Below are 21,097 nucleotides of genomic sequence, written 5' to 3' on the forward strand. Positions count from 1 at the left end.
ATGTATGGGTCAAGGCAGGGGCTGTTGGCTGCCCCCAGGTGCCCAGTTGGAGGGTATGTCCCTTCAGCTGACCATTGGGCGCCTGGTGATCTTAGCTGGAGGGATTGGGAGGCACCACTAATTCTCAGGCCCCTGCTGTGGGCGGCTAGATGGAGTGGGTAGTACTGCTGGCCCTCAGGACCCTGGTGTGGGTGCCTGAGTCTCCTTCTCAGGGGGTGAGGCATTGTTGAATGTCACAAATCTGCAGCTCCTACTTGGCTGCTGCAGGTGAAAATAGGCTTTAGGTGGATGCCCTCCCATTTTGTGCTAATGAGTGCGTGCTATCTTGGAATGGCCTGTAAGGCACTAGGGTGCTGCAAGCCCATGGATCCCCTACACCAGTGGCTGGGCAAAGGGGTAGGTACCTCTGGACCTGTTGTAAGTTCCCAGCTTAGGGGACATGGCATTGTTGAATGCCGTTGGACTGGTGTTGGAGTGCGATGGGGGATGAATGAGGGGAAGGGAATGCTTCTTGGCTGTGGAGCTCTGGTGGGGGGAAAGATTATGGTACCAGCGCACACCGTGGGTTGGGAGTTTGCACTTAACTTTCACAGGTCTGGTGTTGCTCCTTTTTGTTTCTGGAGGTGTGTACAGATTCACTGCTACTTGGCTGCTCCAGATGGTGTGACTTTCGGCTTGGAATGTTGCTGCTTGCCTCAGCCTGTGTGCGCTGTGCAGATTCAGCTAGCAGGACAGTGGCAATTCCGTAATCTGTAGTTCCCCATTTCCACTGTTTTTGAATTGTCTCTCCTTCCACCTGCTGCTCAGTTCGATTCTTTAGCAGTGAATTTGGTGATTACAATTCCTAGATTTTCATATATATTTGATTCACTTGTTTTTTCAGGTCTTTGTTGTAAGAGGGACGACACGAAACATCTGACTATTCCGCCATCTTGGTCCCACCTCCTCTTCCATTTATTTCTGCTCTAATCTTTATTATTTCCTTTCTTCTGGTGACTGTGCTGGACTTCTTTCACTGCTCTTTTTCTATTTGTTCAAGTTGTAGGGTTAAGCTATTAATTTTGGCCCTTTCTTCTTTGTTGATGTTAGCATTCATTGCTATAAATTCTCCTGAGTAGTGGTTTTGCCGTGTCCCAAAGGTTTTGGTATGTTGTGTTTTCATTCTCATTTGATACTAGGAATTTTTAATTTTTAAATTTCACCTGTTACCCAGCAAGGTGTTATTCAGTTTCCATGCATTTGATTTTTTTCCTTGTTCTTCCTGTTACTGATTTCTAGTTTTATAGTGTTATGATTAGAGAAGGTGCTCTGTATTATTTTGATGTTTTTGAATTTATTGAGGCTTACTTTAAGGCCTAAAATATGGTCTATTCTAGAGAATGTTCCATGTGTGTTGGAGAAGAATGTGTACTGTGCTGCTGTGGGGTGCAGTGTTCTGTACATATCTATGAAATCAAGTTGGTTGTATTATTTAGATCTCCTGTATCTTTGCTGAGTTTCTTTCTAGTCGTTCTGTCCTTCATTGAAAATGGTGTGTTAAAGTCTCCTACTATTATTGTGGAGTTGTCTTTCTCTTTTCAATTCTGTTACAGTTTGTTTTATGTATTTTGGAGTTCTGTCATCGGGTGTGTTGATATTTATTACAGTTATATCCACATGGTGAATTGACCATATAATCATTATATAATGCCCTTTCTTATCTCTTATGATGGATTTTGACTTAAAGTCTACCTTCTTAGAGATTAATATCACCACCGCCATTCTTTTTTGGTTACTGTTTGATATATTTTTCCATCCTCTGATTTTTAACCTATTTATGCCTTTAATCTAAGGTGTCTCTCTTGTAGGCAACATATTGATGGGTGTCTTAGGCTGGGTTCTCTAGAGAAGCAAAGCCAGTAAAGTGTATGTACAAAGATAGAGATTTATATCAAGAAAATGGCTCACATGGTTTTTAGAGGCTCTAAGTCCTAAGTTGGTGAGGCAGGAAAGAAAATTCTCCTGACTCACTTAGTCACAGGGGCTGGTAAACCCAAGACTGGTAGGCCAGACAGCAGTGCTGCCATAGGTTGTGAAGATCGACAATCAGCAGGCAAGACCACCAGCAAGCTGCTATCCCAAGTCCCAAGAACCAGAGGCCAGACGAACAGGAGCCAGCTGCAGGATCCAAAACAAGCAAAAGCCCTGGCAAGGCGAGCAGGAAAGAGGTAGGCAGACGAGAGCGGGGAGATGAAGGCTGAGGGGGTGGTGAGCCACCACAGGCTCCGCCCGCACCAGTATCACTCAGCAAATTCCATCAAGGGCGTGACTACATATCAAATTTCAGCAGGGAAGTGATCGCAACATTATACAACTGCCAAATCACTGAGAATCATGGCCTAGCCAAGGTGACATACAATCTTAACCATGACAATAGATCATGCTTTTTTCCATCTATTCTGACACTCTCTGTCTCATGACTGGTGCAGTTAAACCATTTACATTCAGTGTGTATTATCGATAAGTATGAATTTACTGCTATCATTTTGTTATCCCTTTTTTTTGTGGTGTTGATGGTTCCTTTGTTCTGCTTAATTTTCTGCGCTGAGTTCCTTTTGTTTGTGGATTTTCTTTTCATTTCCTTCATTGTTCTTGATTTTGTGTTTACTGAATGCTTACGATTTTCTTCTTTTTTATTTTGGTGAGTAGGTTTATTAACTTTCTTTGTGGCTACTCTGAACTTCTCCTTTATTTTCCTAAATTAAAACAGTCTCTTATTTCTTGATATCGCCTGACTTCCTCTCCTACGGAAGTTCTATAACTACACCATTTATTCCCCCTTTTTTGTTTAGTAGTTGTAGTCGTTTACAAATTGACATCTCTGGTTCCCTGTTTTCAGGTTTGTGGCTTTATTTAACTTTTGGGATTTCTTTAACTGGATTGGTATCTGGGTGGTGGTGTTGTGTGTCTTAATCTCAGGTTGTTGTCTGATGCCATTGGTTCTCTGCCTGAAGGACTCCCTTCAATATTGATTATAAGTCTGGTTTGGTTTTTATGAAGTCCCTTAATTTCTGTTTATCTGGAATGTCCTAGCTTCACCATGGTACTTGAGAGACAATTTTGCTGGATTTTTGGTAGGCAATTCTTTTATTTCAGGGTTTCATATATGTCATTCCATTGCCTTCCTGCCTGCATGGTTTCTACTGAAAAACCAGAGCTTAGTCTCATTTGTGCTGCTTTGTAGGGGATATTTCATTTTTCCCAAGCTGATCTCAGAATTCTTTCTTTGCCTTTGTTTTGAAAAGTTTGATTATGATATGTCTCGGTGACTTTCTTTTGGGGTCTATCCTGTATGAGGTTTGTTGAGCTTCTTGGATGGTAACCTTCTCATCTTTCATGACATCAGGGAAGTTTTCTGCTACCAAATCTTCAAAAATTCTCTCTGTGCCTTTTTTTTTTTTTTGTCTTCTCCTGTTCTGGAACTGCAATCATGCATAAATTATTCCTCTTGATAGTCACACATATTTTTTGTAGTGACAACCTTGGAGTGAACAGGCCACCCCAACACCACCCCTCTGTTGAGCTGCCACAGCTTGCCTTAGCTTTTTCAGGCATGATTGAGTCACTGATTCCCTGTTTTCCCAACTTTTAGGAGACACATTTCAAAGCCCTGTAGATGATCCCCTGGAAGCTCCCCTCACAAGGCTTTAGGTGAAAGAGGTAAAATCAGTGTGTATGGGGGGCAGTGATGGGAGCTCACAACGTGACAGATTCAAAGAAATTTCTTCTCCAATCTCCACACTTTAACATCGTGGATCTGGCCAATGGATATGAGTCATGAAACAAGTTCTTTAAAATATTCTTAGTAAATTATGCATATGGGATAACTCACTCTCACTCTGGGAATGGATAATTGTTTTATTAGCACCACAGGAATTAAGCCAGGAAGGTTCTCATTTTAACATCCTATTATGTTCTTAAATCAACTCCATAGGTACATACCTTATAGTATCAAATACTTAGAGTCTTCTAAAATAACAGTTTATAAGATTTAACGTTAGCATTAAAAAATCCTGGTCATAAAACATATAGCAGGGTAATCAATTTTGTTGTAGACAAAAATCTTTTGTTGTAGCTCAGAATCTTTGTCATACCTTCCTTAAAGGTGATCCTAAGTTCCATGAGGTCAGGGAATCTGGTTCCCAGTTTAGATTCTACAAAGAATATTTATTAAGCAACTATTTTATGCCAGGCAAAATATCAAGCATTTTCATATAATTTATGTCATTTATATTAAATAGGAAGCCCTGGTGGCACAATGGTTAAGAGCTCAGTTACAAACCAAAAGTCAGCAGTTCAAATCCACCAGTCTCTGCTTGGAAACCCTATGGGGCAGTTCTACTCTGTCCCATAGGGTCGCTTTGAGTCAGAATCAACTTGATGACAATGGATTATGTTAAATCGAGACAAAGAAAAAAAGTTTAAATTTATTACTTACACACACACATATGCACACATATAATTAAAGACACTATTATTTAGAAGGAAACCCTGGTACACAGTGGTTAAGTGTTATGGCTGCTAACCAAAAGGTCAGCAGTTCAAATCCACCAGGCACGCCTTGGAAACTCTATGGGGCAGTTCTATTCTGTCCTATCGGGTCACGATGAGTCGGGATCAACTCAACAACGATGGGTTTGGGTATTGTTTAGAAAAAGAAAAACTTACCTCACTCTCCTAGTTCTCTCTCTGGGTCTCCTAATTAAATCTTCCAAATTTTTATTTCTCTCTTCTAAACTGAAAGAAAAATAAATTTTATGATTAAAATTGGTATGTTTAGACTAATACTCTGTTAGACTCATGGAGAATTTGAATAGATAAATGCAAATGGTAGTCTAGCTCTCTATACATTATCCATCCTTCTCACCATTTAAGAACTTGAAATTCTATCCAAGCAACTCAGATTATTTGGTCTGTTTCTCCCTTTATAGGTTTCAGTGGTAAAGAAAGAAGGTAGATACTAATAATATATAAAAGTGATGTTTAGATGTTCTTCTATTTATTTACTTTGTAGTTAGAGAACTGATCCTCTATGTGGATAAACTATAACATGATCTTGAGGTTAACATGATAAAAATAAAATCTCTGATCCAACTATATGCTGTCTTCAAAAACCATTTTAGATCCAAAGACACAAATAGGATGAAAGTGAAAGCATGGAAGAAAATATTCCATGTAAATAGTAACTCACAACTTATTTCTGCAGCAGCCTTACCCTCATACCAAAGCCAGATAAAGACACCACAACTGACATCAAAAGAAAACTGGGGTAACTATATTAATATCTCGCAAACGACTTTAAGTAAAAACTGTTACATGAGACAAAAATGGGGACTTATATAATTATAAAAGAGTCAATTCAACAAGAAGATATAAGAATTATAAATATATATGCACCTAACAACAGGGCCCCAAAATACATATACAAACATGGGCGGAATTCAAGAGAGAAACAGACAGTTGTACAATAATACTTGTAGACTTCACTATATACCACTTGCAATAATGCCTAGAACATCTAAAGAGAGATCAATAAGGAAGCAGAGGGCTGAACAACACTATAATCCAACTAGATCAAACAGACATAAATAAACACTCCACCCAACAACAGCAAAATATACATTCTTCTCCAGTGCACATGGATAATTCTCCAGAATAGACTAATATTAGGTCACAAAGCAAGTCCCAAGGGATTTAAAACGACTGAAATCATACAAAGTATCTATACAGACCACAATGGAATGAAACAAGGAGTCAACACCAGAAGGAAAACTGGAAAATTCACAAATACATAGAAATTAAACAACACACCATTAAATAGCCAATGGGTCAAAGAAGACATCAAAAGGAAAATTAGAAAATACTTAGAAATGAGTACAGATGAAAACACAACAAACCAAAACTTAAGGAATGCAGCAAAGTCAGTGCTCAGTGGGAAATTTATAGCTGTGAATACATATTAAAAAAGAAGAAAGGTCTCAAATCACTACCCTAACTTCACAATTTAAGGAACTAGAAAAAGAAGAGCAAACTAAACCCAAACCTAGCACAAGGAAGGAAATAATAAATATTAAGCAAAGATAAATAAGTCAATAAAAAAACAATAGAACAACCAAACCAAAAATTGATTCTCTGAAAAGATCAATAACATCAAAAAAATCTTTAGCTAGATTGGCAGAGAAAAAAGAGAGAAGACGCAAATAACTAAAATTAGAAATGAATTTGGGGACATTACTACTGATCATACAGAAATAAAAAGGATCGTAAGAGAATACTCTGAGCAATTTATATGCCAACAAATTAGATAATCTAGATGAAATGGACAAATTCCTAGAAACTCACTACCTAAATTGACTCAAGAAGAAAAAGATGATCTCAATAGGTCTACAACAGTAGAGACACTGAATCAGTAATCAAAAAAAAAAAAAACTTCCCAATAAACAAAAATCCAGAACCAGATGGTGTCACTGGTGAATTCTACCAAACATTTAAAGATGAATTAATGCCAATCCTTTTCAAACTCTTCCAAAAAATGGGAGAGAACACTTACTCATTTTTGAGGCCAGGCTTACCCTGATACTGGAGCCAGATAAAGACACCACAAGAAAAGAAAATTACAGACCAACATCCCTTATGAATTTAGGTGCGGGTATCCTCAGCAAAAGGAGCTGTGGTGGTGTAGTGGTTAAGCGCTTGGCTGCTCACTACAAGTTCGGCGGTCTGAACCCTCTAGCTACTCTGTGGAAGAAAGATGTGGCAGTCTGCTTCCATAAAGATTACAGCCTTGGAAACCCTATGGGGCAGTTCTACTCCATCCTATAGGGTCGCTATCAGTTGGAATCAACTCAACAGCAATGGGTTTGGTTTGGTATCCTCAAAAAAATACCAGCAAACTGAATCCAACAGCATATTAAAAGTATTATATACCATGATCAAGTAGAATTTATCCCAGGAATGCATGGGTGGTTCAGCATACGAAAATCAATTGATACCCTGATAACAAAAGCCACATTAACACAACAAAGGAAAAAATCACATGATCATCTCAATGGAAGCATAAAAGGCATTTGACAAAATCCAACACCCTTTCATGATAAAAGATACTCCACAAACTAGAAATAGAAGGTAAATTCCTCAAATGATTAGAGGCTATATATGAAAAATCCACAGCTAACATAAATAACGGTGAAAAACTAGAAGTTTTCCCCCTAACATCAGGAACAAGACATGGACGCCTGCTTTTACCACTGGTACTCAACATTGTATTGTAAGGTTTAGCAAGAGCAATTAGGTAAGACAACAAAATAAAAGGAATCCGTATTGGAAAGAAAGAAGTAAAACTATCTCTATTTACAGATGACATGATTCTATATATAGAAAATTCCAAAGATTCTATAAGAAAGCTACTAGAGCTAATGAATTCAGCAAAGTTGTAGGGTACAAGATCCACACATGAATATCAGTTTGTTTCTATACGCTAATGAACATTTCTGGAGGTCAAAATCCAAAATCAGTTTCGCTGGGCTGAAGTCAAGATGTTGGCAGGGCTGTGCTCCCTCAAGATGCTCTAAGGAAGAATTCCTTTCCTTGTCTTTTCAGCTTCTGGAGGCTGTCCTCACTCTTTGGTTTACGTGCTCCAATTGCATTGCCTTTTCTCTCCATCTGATGATCACACTGCCTTTATCATACTGCCTTCTGTCATCAAATCTCTCTCTGCCTCTCCCTCTTGGAAAGACACTTGTGACTGCATTGAGGGCCCACTAGGATAAGACCGGAGCCCTGGTGGTGCAGTGCCTAAGAGCTTGGCTGCTAACCAAAAGGTTGGCAGTTTGTATCCACTAGCATCTCCTTGGAAACCCTATGAGACACTTCTACTCTGTGCTATAGGGTCGCTATGAGTCATAGCAATGGGTGGGTGGTGGCGGATAAAGCAGTAGGACAGACAACTCATCTGTCAGTTTGTCGTACAGTGGTGGTTTGCATGTTGCTGTGATGCTGGAAGCTATGCCACTGGTATTTCAAATACCAGCAGGGTCACCCATGGTGAACAGGATTCACCAGACCTTCCAGACTAAGACAGACTAGGAAGAAGGACCTGGCAGGCTACTTCTGAAAAAACTGGCCAGTGAAAACCTTATAAATAGCAGCGGAACAGTGTCTGATATAGCACCAGAAGATGAGCCCCTCAGGTTGGAAGGCACTCAAAATACTACTAGGGAAGAGCTGCCTCCTCAAAGTAGGTCAACATTAATGACACGATTGGAATAAAGCTTTCGGGACCTACATTTGCTGATGTGGCACAAACCAAAAGGAGAAGAAACAGCTGCAAACATTCATTAATAATTGGAACATGGAATGTACGAATTATGCATCAGGAAAATTGGAAGTCGTCAAAAATGAAATGGACCACATGAAGATTGCTATCCTAGGCATTGGTGAGCTGAAATGGTCTGGTATTGGCCATTTGAATGGGATAATCATATGGTCTACTATGCTGGGAATGATAAAATTGAAGAGGAATGGTGTTGCGTTTGTTGTAAAAAAAAAAAAAATTCAAGATGTATCCTGAAGTACAATGCTGTCAGTGATAGGATAATATTCACATGCCTACAAGGAAGACTAGTTAACACAACTATTATTCAAATTTACGCACCAATCACTAATGCCAAAGATGAAGAAACTGAAGATTTTTACCAACTTCTGCAGTCTGAAATGGATCAAACATGTAATCAAAATACATTGGTAATTGCTGGAGATTAGAATGGGAAACTTAATAACAGAGAAAAAGGATCAGTAGTTGGAAAATATGACCCTGGTGACAGAAATGACAGTGGACATCCCACAATAAACTTTTGCAAAAACAATGACTTATTCATGGCAAATACTTTTTTCAACATAAACGGTGACTATACACGTGGACCTTACCTAAAAGTGATGGAAGATGACCCAGTGCTTTAAGTTTAAAAATGGCATGATGAGATTTCTGAAAGACCACTCTGACTGGCATGTACAAAATGGACTTCACCAAGTACTTTCAGTCTTTTATAGCAACCAGCGTGTTTAAAATCTAAGACATCTGAATTGAAAAATTACAGTATAGCCTGTGAACGTATCTGAAGAAAAATACCTCAAACATCGCTAAATTTTAGCAGAATCAATAGACTAATACCAATTTAAAGAACACTGCTCTGATGCTGTGCACATTTGATGTTTTTGAAGCAATACATACCTTTTAATAAGGCCAAAGCTAATTCAATATAATTAAACAAAAATGTGGTTCTTCATGATTAAAACTGGCTATATTTGATAAGGAGAAATCAAAATATGCATTGCATTGGGTAAATCAGCTGCAAAGGACCTCTTCAAAGTATTGAAGAGGAAAGATGTCTCCCTGAAGACTAAGGTGTGCCTGACCCAGGCCGTGGTATTTTCAATCGCATCTTATGCATGTGAAAGCTGGACAATGAATAAAGAAGACCGAAGAAGAGTTGACACCTTTGCATTGTGGTGCTGGCGAAGAATATTGAATATACCGTGGACTGCGAAAAGAACGAACAAATCTGTCTTAGAAGAAGTACAGCCAGCATGCTCCTCAGAGGCAAGGATGGTGAGACTGTGTCTTACATACTTTGGACATGTTGTCAGGAGGGGTCAGTCCCTGGAGAAGGACATCATGCTTGGCAGAGTACAGGGTCAGCGGAAAAGAGGAAGACCCTCAACGAAGTGGATTGACACAGTGGCTGCAACAATGAACTCAAGCATAACAATGATTGTAAGGATGGCTCAGGACCGGGCAGTGTTTCGTTCTGATGTGCATAGGGTCGCTATGAGTCGGAACCGACTCGACGGCACCTAACAACAACAACAACAATATTTGATAAGAAATAAATCACAACCCTGATCACTTACAGCAAATCAACTCACATAATATCTGGCTCGCAGTGGTTCTCAACCCTGTTTAGACATTAGAATCATCTGGACATCTTCTGAAATATACTAATCCTCAGGCCCCACCTGGCATTTTAGTGTTATTATCTGGGACTAGGGCCTGGGCATTGGTATTTTTAAAAAAGCATCCAAAGTAATTCCAATAAGCAACCACAGTTGACAACCTTTTTAATAAAGCTTAAAGAACTCAAATGCTGGGATCTATTCTTGAACACAGTTGAAATATGTTTAAATTTTAAAAATAACTGGGGTGCAGTGTTCATAAGAGCCAAAAGTTGGGAACAACCTAAATGCACATCAACAGATGAATGGATAAATAAACTGAGGTTATGTACGTATAATGGAATATTGTTGTTGTTAGGTGCCATCGAGTTGCTTCTGACTCATAACGACCCTATGCACAACAGAATGAAACACTGTCTGGTCCTGCGCCATCCTTACAATCATTGTTATGCTTGAGCTCATTGTTGCAGCCACTGTGTCAATCCACTTCGTTGAGGGTCTTCCTCTTTTCCGCTGACCCTGTACTCTGCCAAGCATGATGTCCTTCTCCAGGGACTGATCCCTCCTGACAACATGTCCAAAGTATGTAAGATGCAGTCTCGCCAACGTTGCCTCTAAGGAGCATTCTGGCTGCGCTTCTTCCAAAACGGGGTTGTTCGTTCTTTTGGCAGTCCGTGGTACATTCAATATTCTTCGCCAACACCACAACTCAAAGGAATCAACTCTTCTTCGGTCTTCCTTATTCACTGTACAGCTTTCACATGCATATGATGTGACTGAAAATACCACGGCTTGGGTCAGGCGCACCTTAGTCTTCAGGGTGACATCTTTGCTCTTCAACACTTTGAAGAGGTCCTTTGCAGCAGATTTGCCCAATGCAATGCATCTTTTGATTTCTTGACTGCTCCTTCCATGGGTGTTGGTTGTGGATCCAAGTAAAATGAAATCCTTGACAACTTCAATCTTTTCTCCGTTTATCATGATGTTGCTCATTGGTCCAGTTGTGAGGATTTTTGTTTTCTTTATGTTGAGGTGTAATCCATACTGAAGGCTGTCGTCTTTGATCTTCATTAGTAAGTGCTTCAAGTCCTCTTCACTTTCAGCAAGCAAGGTTGTGTCATCTGCATAACGCAGGTTTTTAATGAGTCTTCCTCCAATCCTGATGCTCCGTTCCTCTTCATATAGTCCAGCTTCTTGTATTATTTGTTCAGCATACAGATTAAATAGGTTTGCTGAAAGAATACAACCGTGACTTCAAACCAATCAGTATCCTCTTGTTCTGTCCGAACGACTGCCTCTTGATGTATGTAAAGGTTCCTCAAGGGCACAATTAAGTGTTCTGGAATTCCCACTCTTCGCAGTGTTATCCATAGTTTGTTATGATCCACGCAGTTGAATGCCCTTGCATAATCAATAAAACACAGGTAAACATCCTTCTGGTATTCTCTGCTTTCAGCCAGGATCCATCTGACATCAGCAATGATATCCCTGGTTCCACGTCCTCTTCTGAAACCGGCCTGAATTTCTGGCAGTTCCCTGTCGATATACTGCTGCAGCTGTTTTTGAATGATCTTCAGCAAAATTTTGCTTGTGTGTGATATTAATGATATTGTTCTATAATCTCCACATTCGGTTGGATCACCTTTCTTGGGACTAGGCATAACTATGGATCTCTTCCAGTCAGTTGGCCAGGAAGCTGTCTTCCATATTTATTGGCATAGACAAGTGAGCACTTCCAGCGCTGCATCTGTTTGTTGAAACATCTCAATTGATATTCCATCAATTCCTGGAGCCTTGTTTTTCACCAATGCCTTCAGAGCACCTTGGACTTCTTCCTTCAGTACCATCGGTTCCTGATCATATGCCACCTCTTGAAATGGTTGAATATTGACTAATTCTTTTTGGTATAATGACTCTGTGTATTCCTTCCACCTTCTTTTGATGCTTCCTGCGTCGTTTAATGTTTTCCCCATGGAATCCTTCACTATTGCAACTCAAGGCGTGAATTTTTTTCCTCAGTTCTTTCAGCTTGAGAAACGCCGAGCGTGTCCTTCCCTTTTGGTTTTCCATCTACAGCTCTTTGCACGTCATAATACTTTACTTTGTCTTCTCAAGAGGCCCTTTGAAATCTTCTGTTCAGTTCTTTTACTTCACCAATTCGTCCTTTTGCTTTAGCTGCTCAATGCTCAAGGGCACGTTTCAGAGTCTCCTCTGACGTCCATCTTGGTCTTTTCTTTCTTTCCTGTCTTTTCAGTGACCTCTTGCTTTCTTCATGGATGATGTCCTTGATGTCATTCCACAACTCGTCTGGTCTTCGGTCATTAGCGTTCAATGCATCAAATCTATTCTTCAGATGGTCTCTAAATTCAGGTGGGATATACTCAAGGTCATATTTTGGCTCTCGTGGACTTGCTCTGATTTTCTTCAGTTTCAGCTTGAACTTGCATATGAGCAATTGATGGTCTGTTCTACAGTCAGCCCCTGGCCTTGTTCTGACTGATGATATTGAGCTTTTCCATCGTCTCTTTCCACAGATGTAGTCAATTTGATTTCTGTGTGTTCCATCTGGTGAGGTCCATGTGTATAAGTTGCTGTTTATGTTGGTGAAAGAAGGTATTTGCAATGAAGAAGTCGTTGGTCTTGCAAAATTCTATCATTCAATCTCCGGCATTGTTTCTATCACCAAGGCCATATTTTCCAACTACTGATCCTTCTTCTTTGTTTCCCACTTTCACATTCCAATCACCAGTAATTATCAATGCATCTTGACTGCATGTTCGATCAATTTCAGACTGTAGCAGCTGATAAAAATCTTCTATTTCTTCATCTTTGGCCCCAATGGTTGGTGCATAAATTTGAATAATAGTCACATTAACTGGTCTTCCTTGTAGGCGTATGGATATTATCCTATCACTGACAGTGATGTACTTCAGGATAGATCCTTCAGGATAGATCTTGAAACGTTCTTTTTAACGATGAATGCAACACCATTCCTCTTCGAGTTGTCATTCCCAACATAGTAGACTATATGATTGTCTGATTCAAAATGGTCAATACCAGTCCACTTCAGCTCACTAATGCCTAGGATATCAATATTTATGCGTTCCATTTCATTTTTGACAATTTCCAACTTTCCTAGATTCATACTTCGTAAATTCCAGGTTCCGATTATTAATGGATGTTTGCAGCTGTTTCTTCTCATTTTGAGTCGTGCCACATCAGCAAATGTAGGTCCCGAAAGCTTTACTCCATCCACGTCATTAAGGTCGACTCTACTTTGAGGAGGCAGCTCTTCCCCAGTCATCTTTTGAGTGCCTTCCAACCTGGGGGGCTCATCTTCCAGCACTATATCAGACAATGTTCCACTGCTATTCATAAGGTTTTCACTGGCTAATGCTTTTCAGAAGTAGACTGCCAGGTCTTTCTTCCTAGTCTGTCTTAGTCTGGAAGCTCAGCTGAAACCTGTCCTCCATGGGTGACCCTGCTGGTGTCTGAATACCGGTGGCATAGCTTCCAGCATCACAGCAACACACAAGCCCCCACAGTACAACAAACTGACAGACATGTGGGGGATAATGGAATATTACTCAGCCATAAAGAGAAATGAATTCCTGATACACGCCACAACACGGATGAACCTTGACAACATCATGCAGAGTAAAATCAGTCAGTCACAAAAGGACAAATATTGTATGATCCCACTTATTTGAAATAGGCAAATGCATAGAGAATAAAGCTTATTAGCGGTTACCAGGGGTGAGTGGGAAAAGGAGAGGGGAGTCGTTGTTTAGGGGACACTGAGTTTCTGTTGATTGTGGTGGAATAATATGGAAAAGGATAGCGGTGATGGCTGCACAACGTGATCAGTGTAATCAGTGTCAGTGAATTGTACATGGAAACACTTGAATTGGCCAATTTTTGTTATATATTTTTTAATTTTTTTTTTACCACAATTAAAAAAGATAACCAGGGCAAATCAATATGGTCAAAGTGATGGTTTGATACTGTCTTTTAAAACATTAGTTAATTTTTTATTTTGACATTTCACGAGCCTGTGATCACTAAACACTGTCCGAACTTTCTTAGTTATCAGCTGGAGAGGAATCTAATCTTATTTCTCTTAAGTGTATAACAACAAGCTCCTCCCCTCCAAGTTTAAAACTCGCCTGCATCAGTCCGAAAAATGTGAAAATTGCTTTACTTTTCATTCTACTTAGAAATAATGGTGAAAAACAAACGCAAACTTTTCTAAGCTACAGATACTCAGGCTGTATTTCAGTTATCTTGTGGTGAGTCGGCCCTATACCAAAAAAACCAAACCCACTGCCATCAAGTTGATTCCAACTTATAGTGACCCTATAGGACAGAGTAGAACTGTCCCAAAGGGTTTCTGAGGCTGTGATCCTTACGGACACAGACTGCCAGATCTTTCTTCTGTGGAGCGGCTGGTGGGTTCGAACTGCTGACCTCCCGGTTAGCAGCCAAGTGCTTAACCAGTGTGCCACCAAGCCTCCTTCAGTTGGCCCTATAGACAGTTCATACTTTGAGAAGGGCTTTTTATTTAAGAGCAGATGTTTTGCTTAAGCTCTAATGATAGCCAATACAGTATAAATGAAATTGGAAAAAGGAAGAAGCATACTAAAAATAAAGATAATAAATAGAAAAACTTAAGAATTTAAGAACACCAATTTTAGAGAGTTTCAAACTGAATCTCATTCTGATGAGAAAAGTTATTTGGTACTTGATATCTATAGGATTGCTATGAGTCGGAACTGACTCAACAACACTTAACAACAACAACATATATATGGACATGTTTCATTTGGAGCCTGGTGGTGCAATGGTTAAGAACTCAGCTGCGAGCCAAAGATTGGCAGTTTGAATTCACCAGTCACTCCTTGGAAACCCTATGGAGCAGTTCTACTCTGTCTTATAGGGTTGCTATGAGTCTGAATCGACTCCACGGCAATGGGTACAGTACGTTACATTTAATTAGGTGTGCATTCGATAACTTTCTGTGAATAAATTCTAAGCATTGCGAGCCTATCTTACTTAAACCGCCAGCTGCCTTCGAGTCAATTCCGACTCATAGTGATCCCGTGTGTATCAGAGTAGCACTGTGCTCCATGGGGTTTTCAATGACCAATTTTTGGAAGTAGATCACAAGGACATTCTTCCAAGGTGCCTTTGGGTGGACTCAAACCTCAAACCTTTTGGGTGTTAGCCAAGTGCATTAACAACTGTTTGCACCACCCAGGGACTCCTATATTACTTGGATACCATGATAATAACCTCTAAAATTTTTGGATGATTCTCGCTAATTCCTTCTCCACCCTTTGAAATCAAAAAGGGTCTCTGAGAAAGGAAGAGGACAATCTGGATGTTCAACTCAGTTCAAGCAGCCCAGACATTAAGCAGACTAGCCTAGTTAATGAAGAATGATCTTAATTTATAAAACTACAGATTCTCCCTCTTTTCAAGGAGTCTGAGAAAATGAACTTAGCAAGCTAAAGAGCGAAATAAAGTATTAGTAAATGTTTACAAAATTGACGATTATTTTAAGCTTTTTCAACTTACTGTGCAATCTGGGAGTGTGATATCTCAAGTCTTTGGTCAGCACATTTGATAATTTCTTCATATGATGTAACCTTCGGGAAAAATAAGCTAAAGAAATGATTCTCTGATAAAGTCTAAAATTTTTCTTTAATCGTGTTTATTTTTTGCTTTTTATAAAAATCTCTACAAGTAATTCAATTCTGACTTGCATCAATTAAAGTTTTATTAAAAGCAAAATATCTTATATTTTGAGGTCAGGAATATGAGTAAAAATAGAATTATAACGTGCCTGTTCATCATGAAGAAAAGTGAAGTGCCAAGAAATAAATAACCGTAGCGAGTCAACTATATATAATCCAGTTGTCTTCCACACACAAAAATGTAATGCTTATGAAATGCCATTTTAATATTAAAAAGAAATGGATTAGTCTATTTGGTTAAAATTAATACAGTTTTTAAAAAGCAACTAGAAGGTTAAGTTGGCAAGATTTACAATTACCCTGAAAGTTAGGTAGTAATATGAAAACTTTAAACTGTTCACTGCAGAATGGACACACAATGTTCTTTGCTAGGTTTCAACTGCAAGGCTAGTGGAGAATTTTATAATGTCATTATGAAGTAAAAGCAATCAATATAAATGTGCTTCATCTTTCCTCAGATCCTTTTTAGCTCCAGTTCTATTACTTTAATATTTGGCACACTTCTTAAAAGACAAATATTTTTGTAAGAAAATTTGTACCTTATCTAGTAAGTTGCCTAAATGTGTTTGATACTTGTCATTTTCTTCAATGAGTCTGTTGCAGTGGTCTTCTTTTGACTCTAGGAGATTTCCGAGTTTTGCAATCTATGGAAACAACAGTAAAAACACTAACTGGGAAAATGCCACAAGAGCCGTGTTTGGATGCTAAAAACAAACAAGAGCAGTGAACTCTCCTTCATTCTAGGAGTCTCATAAACTGAGATGTGCCGTGGTGACTTATGAGATGCTATGAACCAGATCCTGGTCAGACAGCACGTAGGAACAGGTAAGTAGCAACTATAATGCTGTTTTATCCTCTCTCCTATTTTATGCCAGGAGACAGCTTTGCAAATCATTGAACACCGCTTCGTGCATACAAATGCTTGTCAGCCCCAATCTCTACTCCCTCCTTTCCGATGTATACAAATATTTGATTCTCCGTAAAGTAAAGCACTGATGCTATCCTTGATGATGCATTTTCAGGTGTGATAAATGCTCCCACTTGCATACATGACTGCAAGGTTAGTAGTCCAACAAGGGTCTCACTAAGCTAAAATGAAGGTGTCAGCAGGGCTGCGTTCCTTTTTGGAGGTTCTTGGAGGGAATCCATTTCCTTGAATTTTCCACCTCCTAAAAGCTACCCACATTCCTTGACTCATAGCCCCCTCCTGCCATTTTCAAAGCCAGCAATGTTGCATCTCTCTGACCATGCCTCCATAGTCATATAGCCTGCTAACACAGCTGAGAAAGGTTCTTCTCTTTTAAGGACTCCTGTGGTTAGACTGGATCCTCCGGGATTATCTCCCCATCTCAAGGCTCTTAACCTAATCACAGCTGCAAAGTTCTTTTTGCCATAATTGCCTAGATTCCTTATTTTATTAAGGAACACAAAGTCCCTTTTGCCATGTTGTGGGGATTAGGGTTTGGGTATCTTTGGTAGGGGCCATTATTCTGCCTACCACGCTGCATGGTAAGGGTCAGCACGAATCAAACCCTCAAAACGTGGAGACTGATCCAGTCCCCACTTTCCCACTTCTTCATCCTTGCTGCTAGCTGCTTCTCCCTGCCCTACTCCACTCTCAATATTCTCTCTCTCTCTCTCTGACCCTAGCGTCCCAGACCTAGGTCAGAGCTCACAAGTTAAAAGGACAGTGTCCTTCAGACCAAATAGGCAGACACCAGCTGCAAGTTTGGGGAGTCCACAGGGCACCTCAACCTTCTGACCTGCTGACCACAAATTCAAGGCTGACTTCTCAGTACCCCTTCAGGATGCCAGCTGCAAGCTCAGGAGTCTACACGACACCCTTACTTTCTGACCTGCTAGCTTCCACTGCCCTTTTGATTCGATAATTTACTGGAACGACTCACAGAACTCATGGAGGGTGCACTATACTTATGGCTACAGATTTATTACAGCCAAAAAAAGACAAATATGAAGAGGTGCATAGGGTGAGGTCTGGGAGGGTTCCTAACTCAAAGCTTCCATGTCCCAAGGGATGTGCTACCCTCTTGAGAGCAGATGTTATCATCAGGTAGGAAGCTCTCTGAGCCTCTGTGCTAAGGGCTTTTACCAGCCTGCATGATAAGCTAAACCATGACTCTTGAGGCTAGTTGATATCAGCCTTCCAGGTGAGTCTTACATGTCAACTTAGTTAGGCCATGATTCCCAGTATTGTGTGTTCGTCCTCCATTTTATAATTTTCCTATGTGTTACAAATCATATCTCTGCCCATGGTTAATGAGGATTAGGGTGGGAGGTAGCACCCTTGCTCAGGTCACATCCCTGATCCAGTGTAAAGGGAGTTTCCCTGGGGTGTGGCCTGTACCACTTTTTATCTTACAAGAGATAAAAGGAAAGGGAAGCAAGCAGAGAGTTGGGGACCTCTTACTACCAAGAAAGCAGTGCCAGGAGCAGAGGGCGCCCTTTGGACCCGGGGTTCCTGTGCAGAGAAGCTCCTACTCCAGGGGAAAATAGATGAAAAGGCCGACAGAGCCTTCCCCTGGAGCTGACATCCTGAATTTGGACTTTTAGCCTGCTTTACTGTGAGGAAATAAACTTCTTTTGTTAAAACATCCACTTGTGGTATTTCTGTTATAGCAGCAGTAGATGACTAAGACAGAATTTGGTACCGAGAGAGTGGGGTGCTGCTCTAACAGATACCTAAAATGTGGACGTGGTTTTGAAATTGTGAATGGAAAGAAGACTCAGAAGAAGTGAGGAGAATGTAGATGGTGGAAACAGCAGCAGAGGACAGGCAGGAGCAAACTGGAAGCAACAGAACCAGAAGACCAGCACCAGACAGTGCTGGAGCCAATCCATGGAGCGAGAGAGCTGAGTGTCTGTGCATAGAAGGTTCCTGGCAGAGCTGGGTGCTTCCAGGCACTTACTGGTGGAGCTACTGAACTTTGGAACACTTGCACCGGCAGGGCAGATGTAGGCTTAAGGCCCAAGGGCTGAGAGGCCAAGGAACACGGGAAACCAAGCTGCTTCAGTCTCAAAAGGTATGGCCACCTCTGGGGTTTCAAAGGGTGGAGCCATGGCCTCTGGTGTTTCTAAGGATGCAGTCGCCACTCAGATAGACTAGGAGAATGGTACGCTGAAGGCCGAGGGAGCAGAGCTGCCACCCCAGTGGGCCTGAAAGGCAGAGCTGAAGCCCAGAGCCAAGGGGCCTCCACTCAGAGTGTGGCCAATACCTAGAGTCTGGAGGGGAGGGCCACTGTGTAAATGGTCTCAGAACAGAGGATTATTTTCAAGCCTTGAGGGCTAATGAATGTGTTCTGCTGACTTCCTTGGTGCCTGTTATGCCTTCTTTCCCTCCAATTTCTCTCATTTATAATAGAAATGTCTAGCTTGTGCCTATTCTGCCATTGTACTTTAGAAGCAGATAACTTGTATTCTAGATTTCACAGATGAAGAAGAATCTTTGGATTTTGGACTTGGAATTGATTTAAGACTTTTGCTATGATATGATGGGGCAAATGTGTCTTACATGTAGCAAGGGCATGAATTTTGGGGGGTCAAAGAGTGGAGTGTCATGGATTGAATTGTGTCCTCCAAAAATATGCGTCAACTTGTTTAGGCCATGATTCCCAATATTGTGCGGTTGTCCTCCATTTTGTGATTTTCCTATGTGTTATAAATCATAATCTCCGACAATGGTTAAAGAGGATTAGGGTGGGATGTAGCACCCTTGCTCAGGTCACATCCCTAATCCAAAGACAGATGCATAGGATGAGGTCTGGGAGAGTTCCTAACTCAAAGCTTCCATGTCCCAAGGGATGTGCTCCCCTCCTGAGAGCAGATGTTACTGTCAACCAGGAAGCTCTCTGAGCCTCTGTGCTCAGGGCTTTTACCAGCCAGGCCTGCATGATAAGCTAAACCATGCCTCTTAAGGCTAGTTGACATTGACCTCTCAGGTGGGTCTTTTCTAATCTGGCCAGCCCCCACTTGTCAGCACAAATTCTCAGGTGTGGCCCAGACCAAGGCACCTCAATTACTCCAAGGGTTACTTCTCTGGAGCCAAAGACAAAGCCACCTTACTTAGGGTAAAACTAGGTCCTTTACCCACACAAACACATCTGTAAGACGATCACCGAGGTCCCCTATGACTTGAGGTGCAAGTGGCATGGACAGGTCGTCAGGGTATTTAGCTCTCTCTAGGTGAAAATTCCAGGTTTCCCAAGTGGCTTTTACTAGCGCTAACACATTTTCCTCATAGGGGGTTGTCTTACACTTTGCCAGTGTCATTTCAGAGAAAGTGGGCCAAAGTAGAAATAACTTTCGTCATGAGAGCAGATGGATCAATCATCACTATAAACAGGCCCTGCAGAGCATGACCTATGAAGATTATTTCCCAATTCTTTACACAAAGGTTTTGATATCACATGCACATAATAAAATATAAACAAAAAACAAAACATTAAACCAGAATGCATAGAACAGGCGAAGAGCAACATGCAGGTATAGAAACAGTTAAGACTGACACTACAGTGCCATGTATTTGGAGGTGAACTTCCTAGAAGCTAAAGCAAATGGACAAAGATGTTTCCTGGGATTATTCACTGAATAAAAGATGTGGGCATAATACCAAAGCACACTTAGTAAAGCAGTTCTGTAGGGCCTGAGATAATGTGGTCCAAGCAGCAGCTTTCTGATAATATACATGATCCAGGTTGTGATGTTTTATTAAGTAGTGAGATGAATTTAGTGTACCATGCATAATAGAAAAAAAAAAAAAAAGGAATAGAACGAAATAAAATTAAAAAAAAAAACCAACCAACCAACCAAAAACTCAACGTTTCAGCTGTAAGTGTGTGTGCATCCATGGATTAGGCCATAATGTAACATGTATTCTTCAGTGTGGATTACCACTAGAGCAATGAAAGGATTGCACAGATAATCATTTGTTTAGAAATACAACAGCTCTAAAACAAACATTTGTTAAGAGCTGGTTGGCAGATAAATTGATGTTATATCCTCTGACAAGGTTCTGCAGTATAAATAGTTTCTTTTGCTGGCTTTACAACAGGACTTAGGGAAATCAAAGTCAGGAAGGTGAAGAACAGGGTTAGAGTTCTCAGGAGAACCACTGTTAAATACCCAGGATGGCTGAGAGAACAAAGAAAGAGATGGTAGGGCTGACATCGTTCTATGGCAACTGAGGAGCTAAGATTCCACCTGTGTGACCTGAGTTCCAGTGAGCCCTAGAGCTCTTCTTCAGAGCTTCGATCAGTGCCAGAGAGGCCAACAAACTATAAAGTATACCTAAGGTAATAACCAAAAACCAAACCCATTGTCAATGAGTTGATTCC

The 21,097-nt window shown here is 40.5% G+C and overlaps 1 protein-coding gene across 9 annotated transcripts in view; it reads right to left on the reverse strand.

The window, feature by feature from the left end:
- CAGE1 (cancer antigen 1) overlaps window positions 1-21,097 on the reverse strand; it is a 78,908-nt gene that overhangs the window by 15,151 nt on the left and 42,660 nt on the right. For 7 of the 9 annotated variants that reach the window (XM_023557672.2, XM_010597567.3, XM_023557675.2 and 4 more), the window contains 3 exons: window positions 16,286-16,390; window positions 15,568-15,638; window positions 4,708-4,776 (listed from right to left, as the gene is read on the reverse strand). In XM_023557672.2, coding sequence (XP_023413440.1) covers window positions 4,708-4,776; window positions 15,568-15,638; window positions 16,286-16,390 — 245 coding nt within the window. Of the gene's footprint in view, window positions 1-4,707; window positions 4,777-15,567; window positions 15,655-16,285; window positions 16,391-21,097 lie in introns of those variants that run through there. The other 2 variants (XR_002787659.2, XR_002787660.2) reach the window with 2 other exon arrangements.

The sequence above is a fragment of the Loxodonta africana genome, chromosome 1 (assembly GCF_030014295.1).
Source record: "Loxodonta africana isolate mLoxAfr1 chromosome 1, mLoxAfr1.hap2, whole genome shotgun sequence".
Lineage (NCBI taxonomy): Eukaryota > Metazoa > Chordata > Mammalia > Proboscidea > Elephantidae > Loxodonta > Loxodonta africana.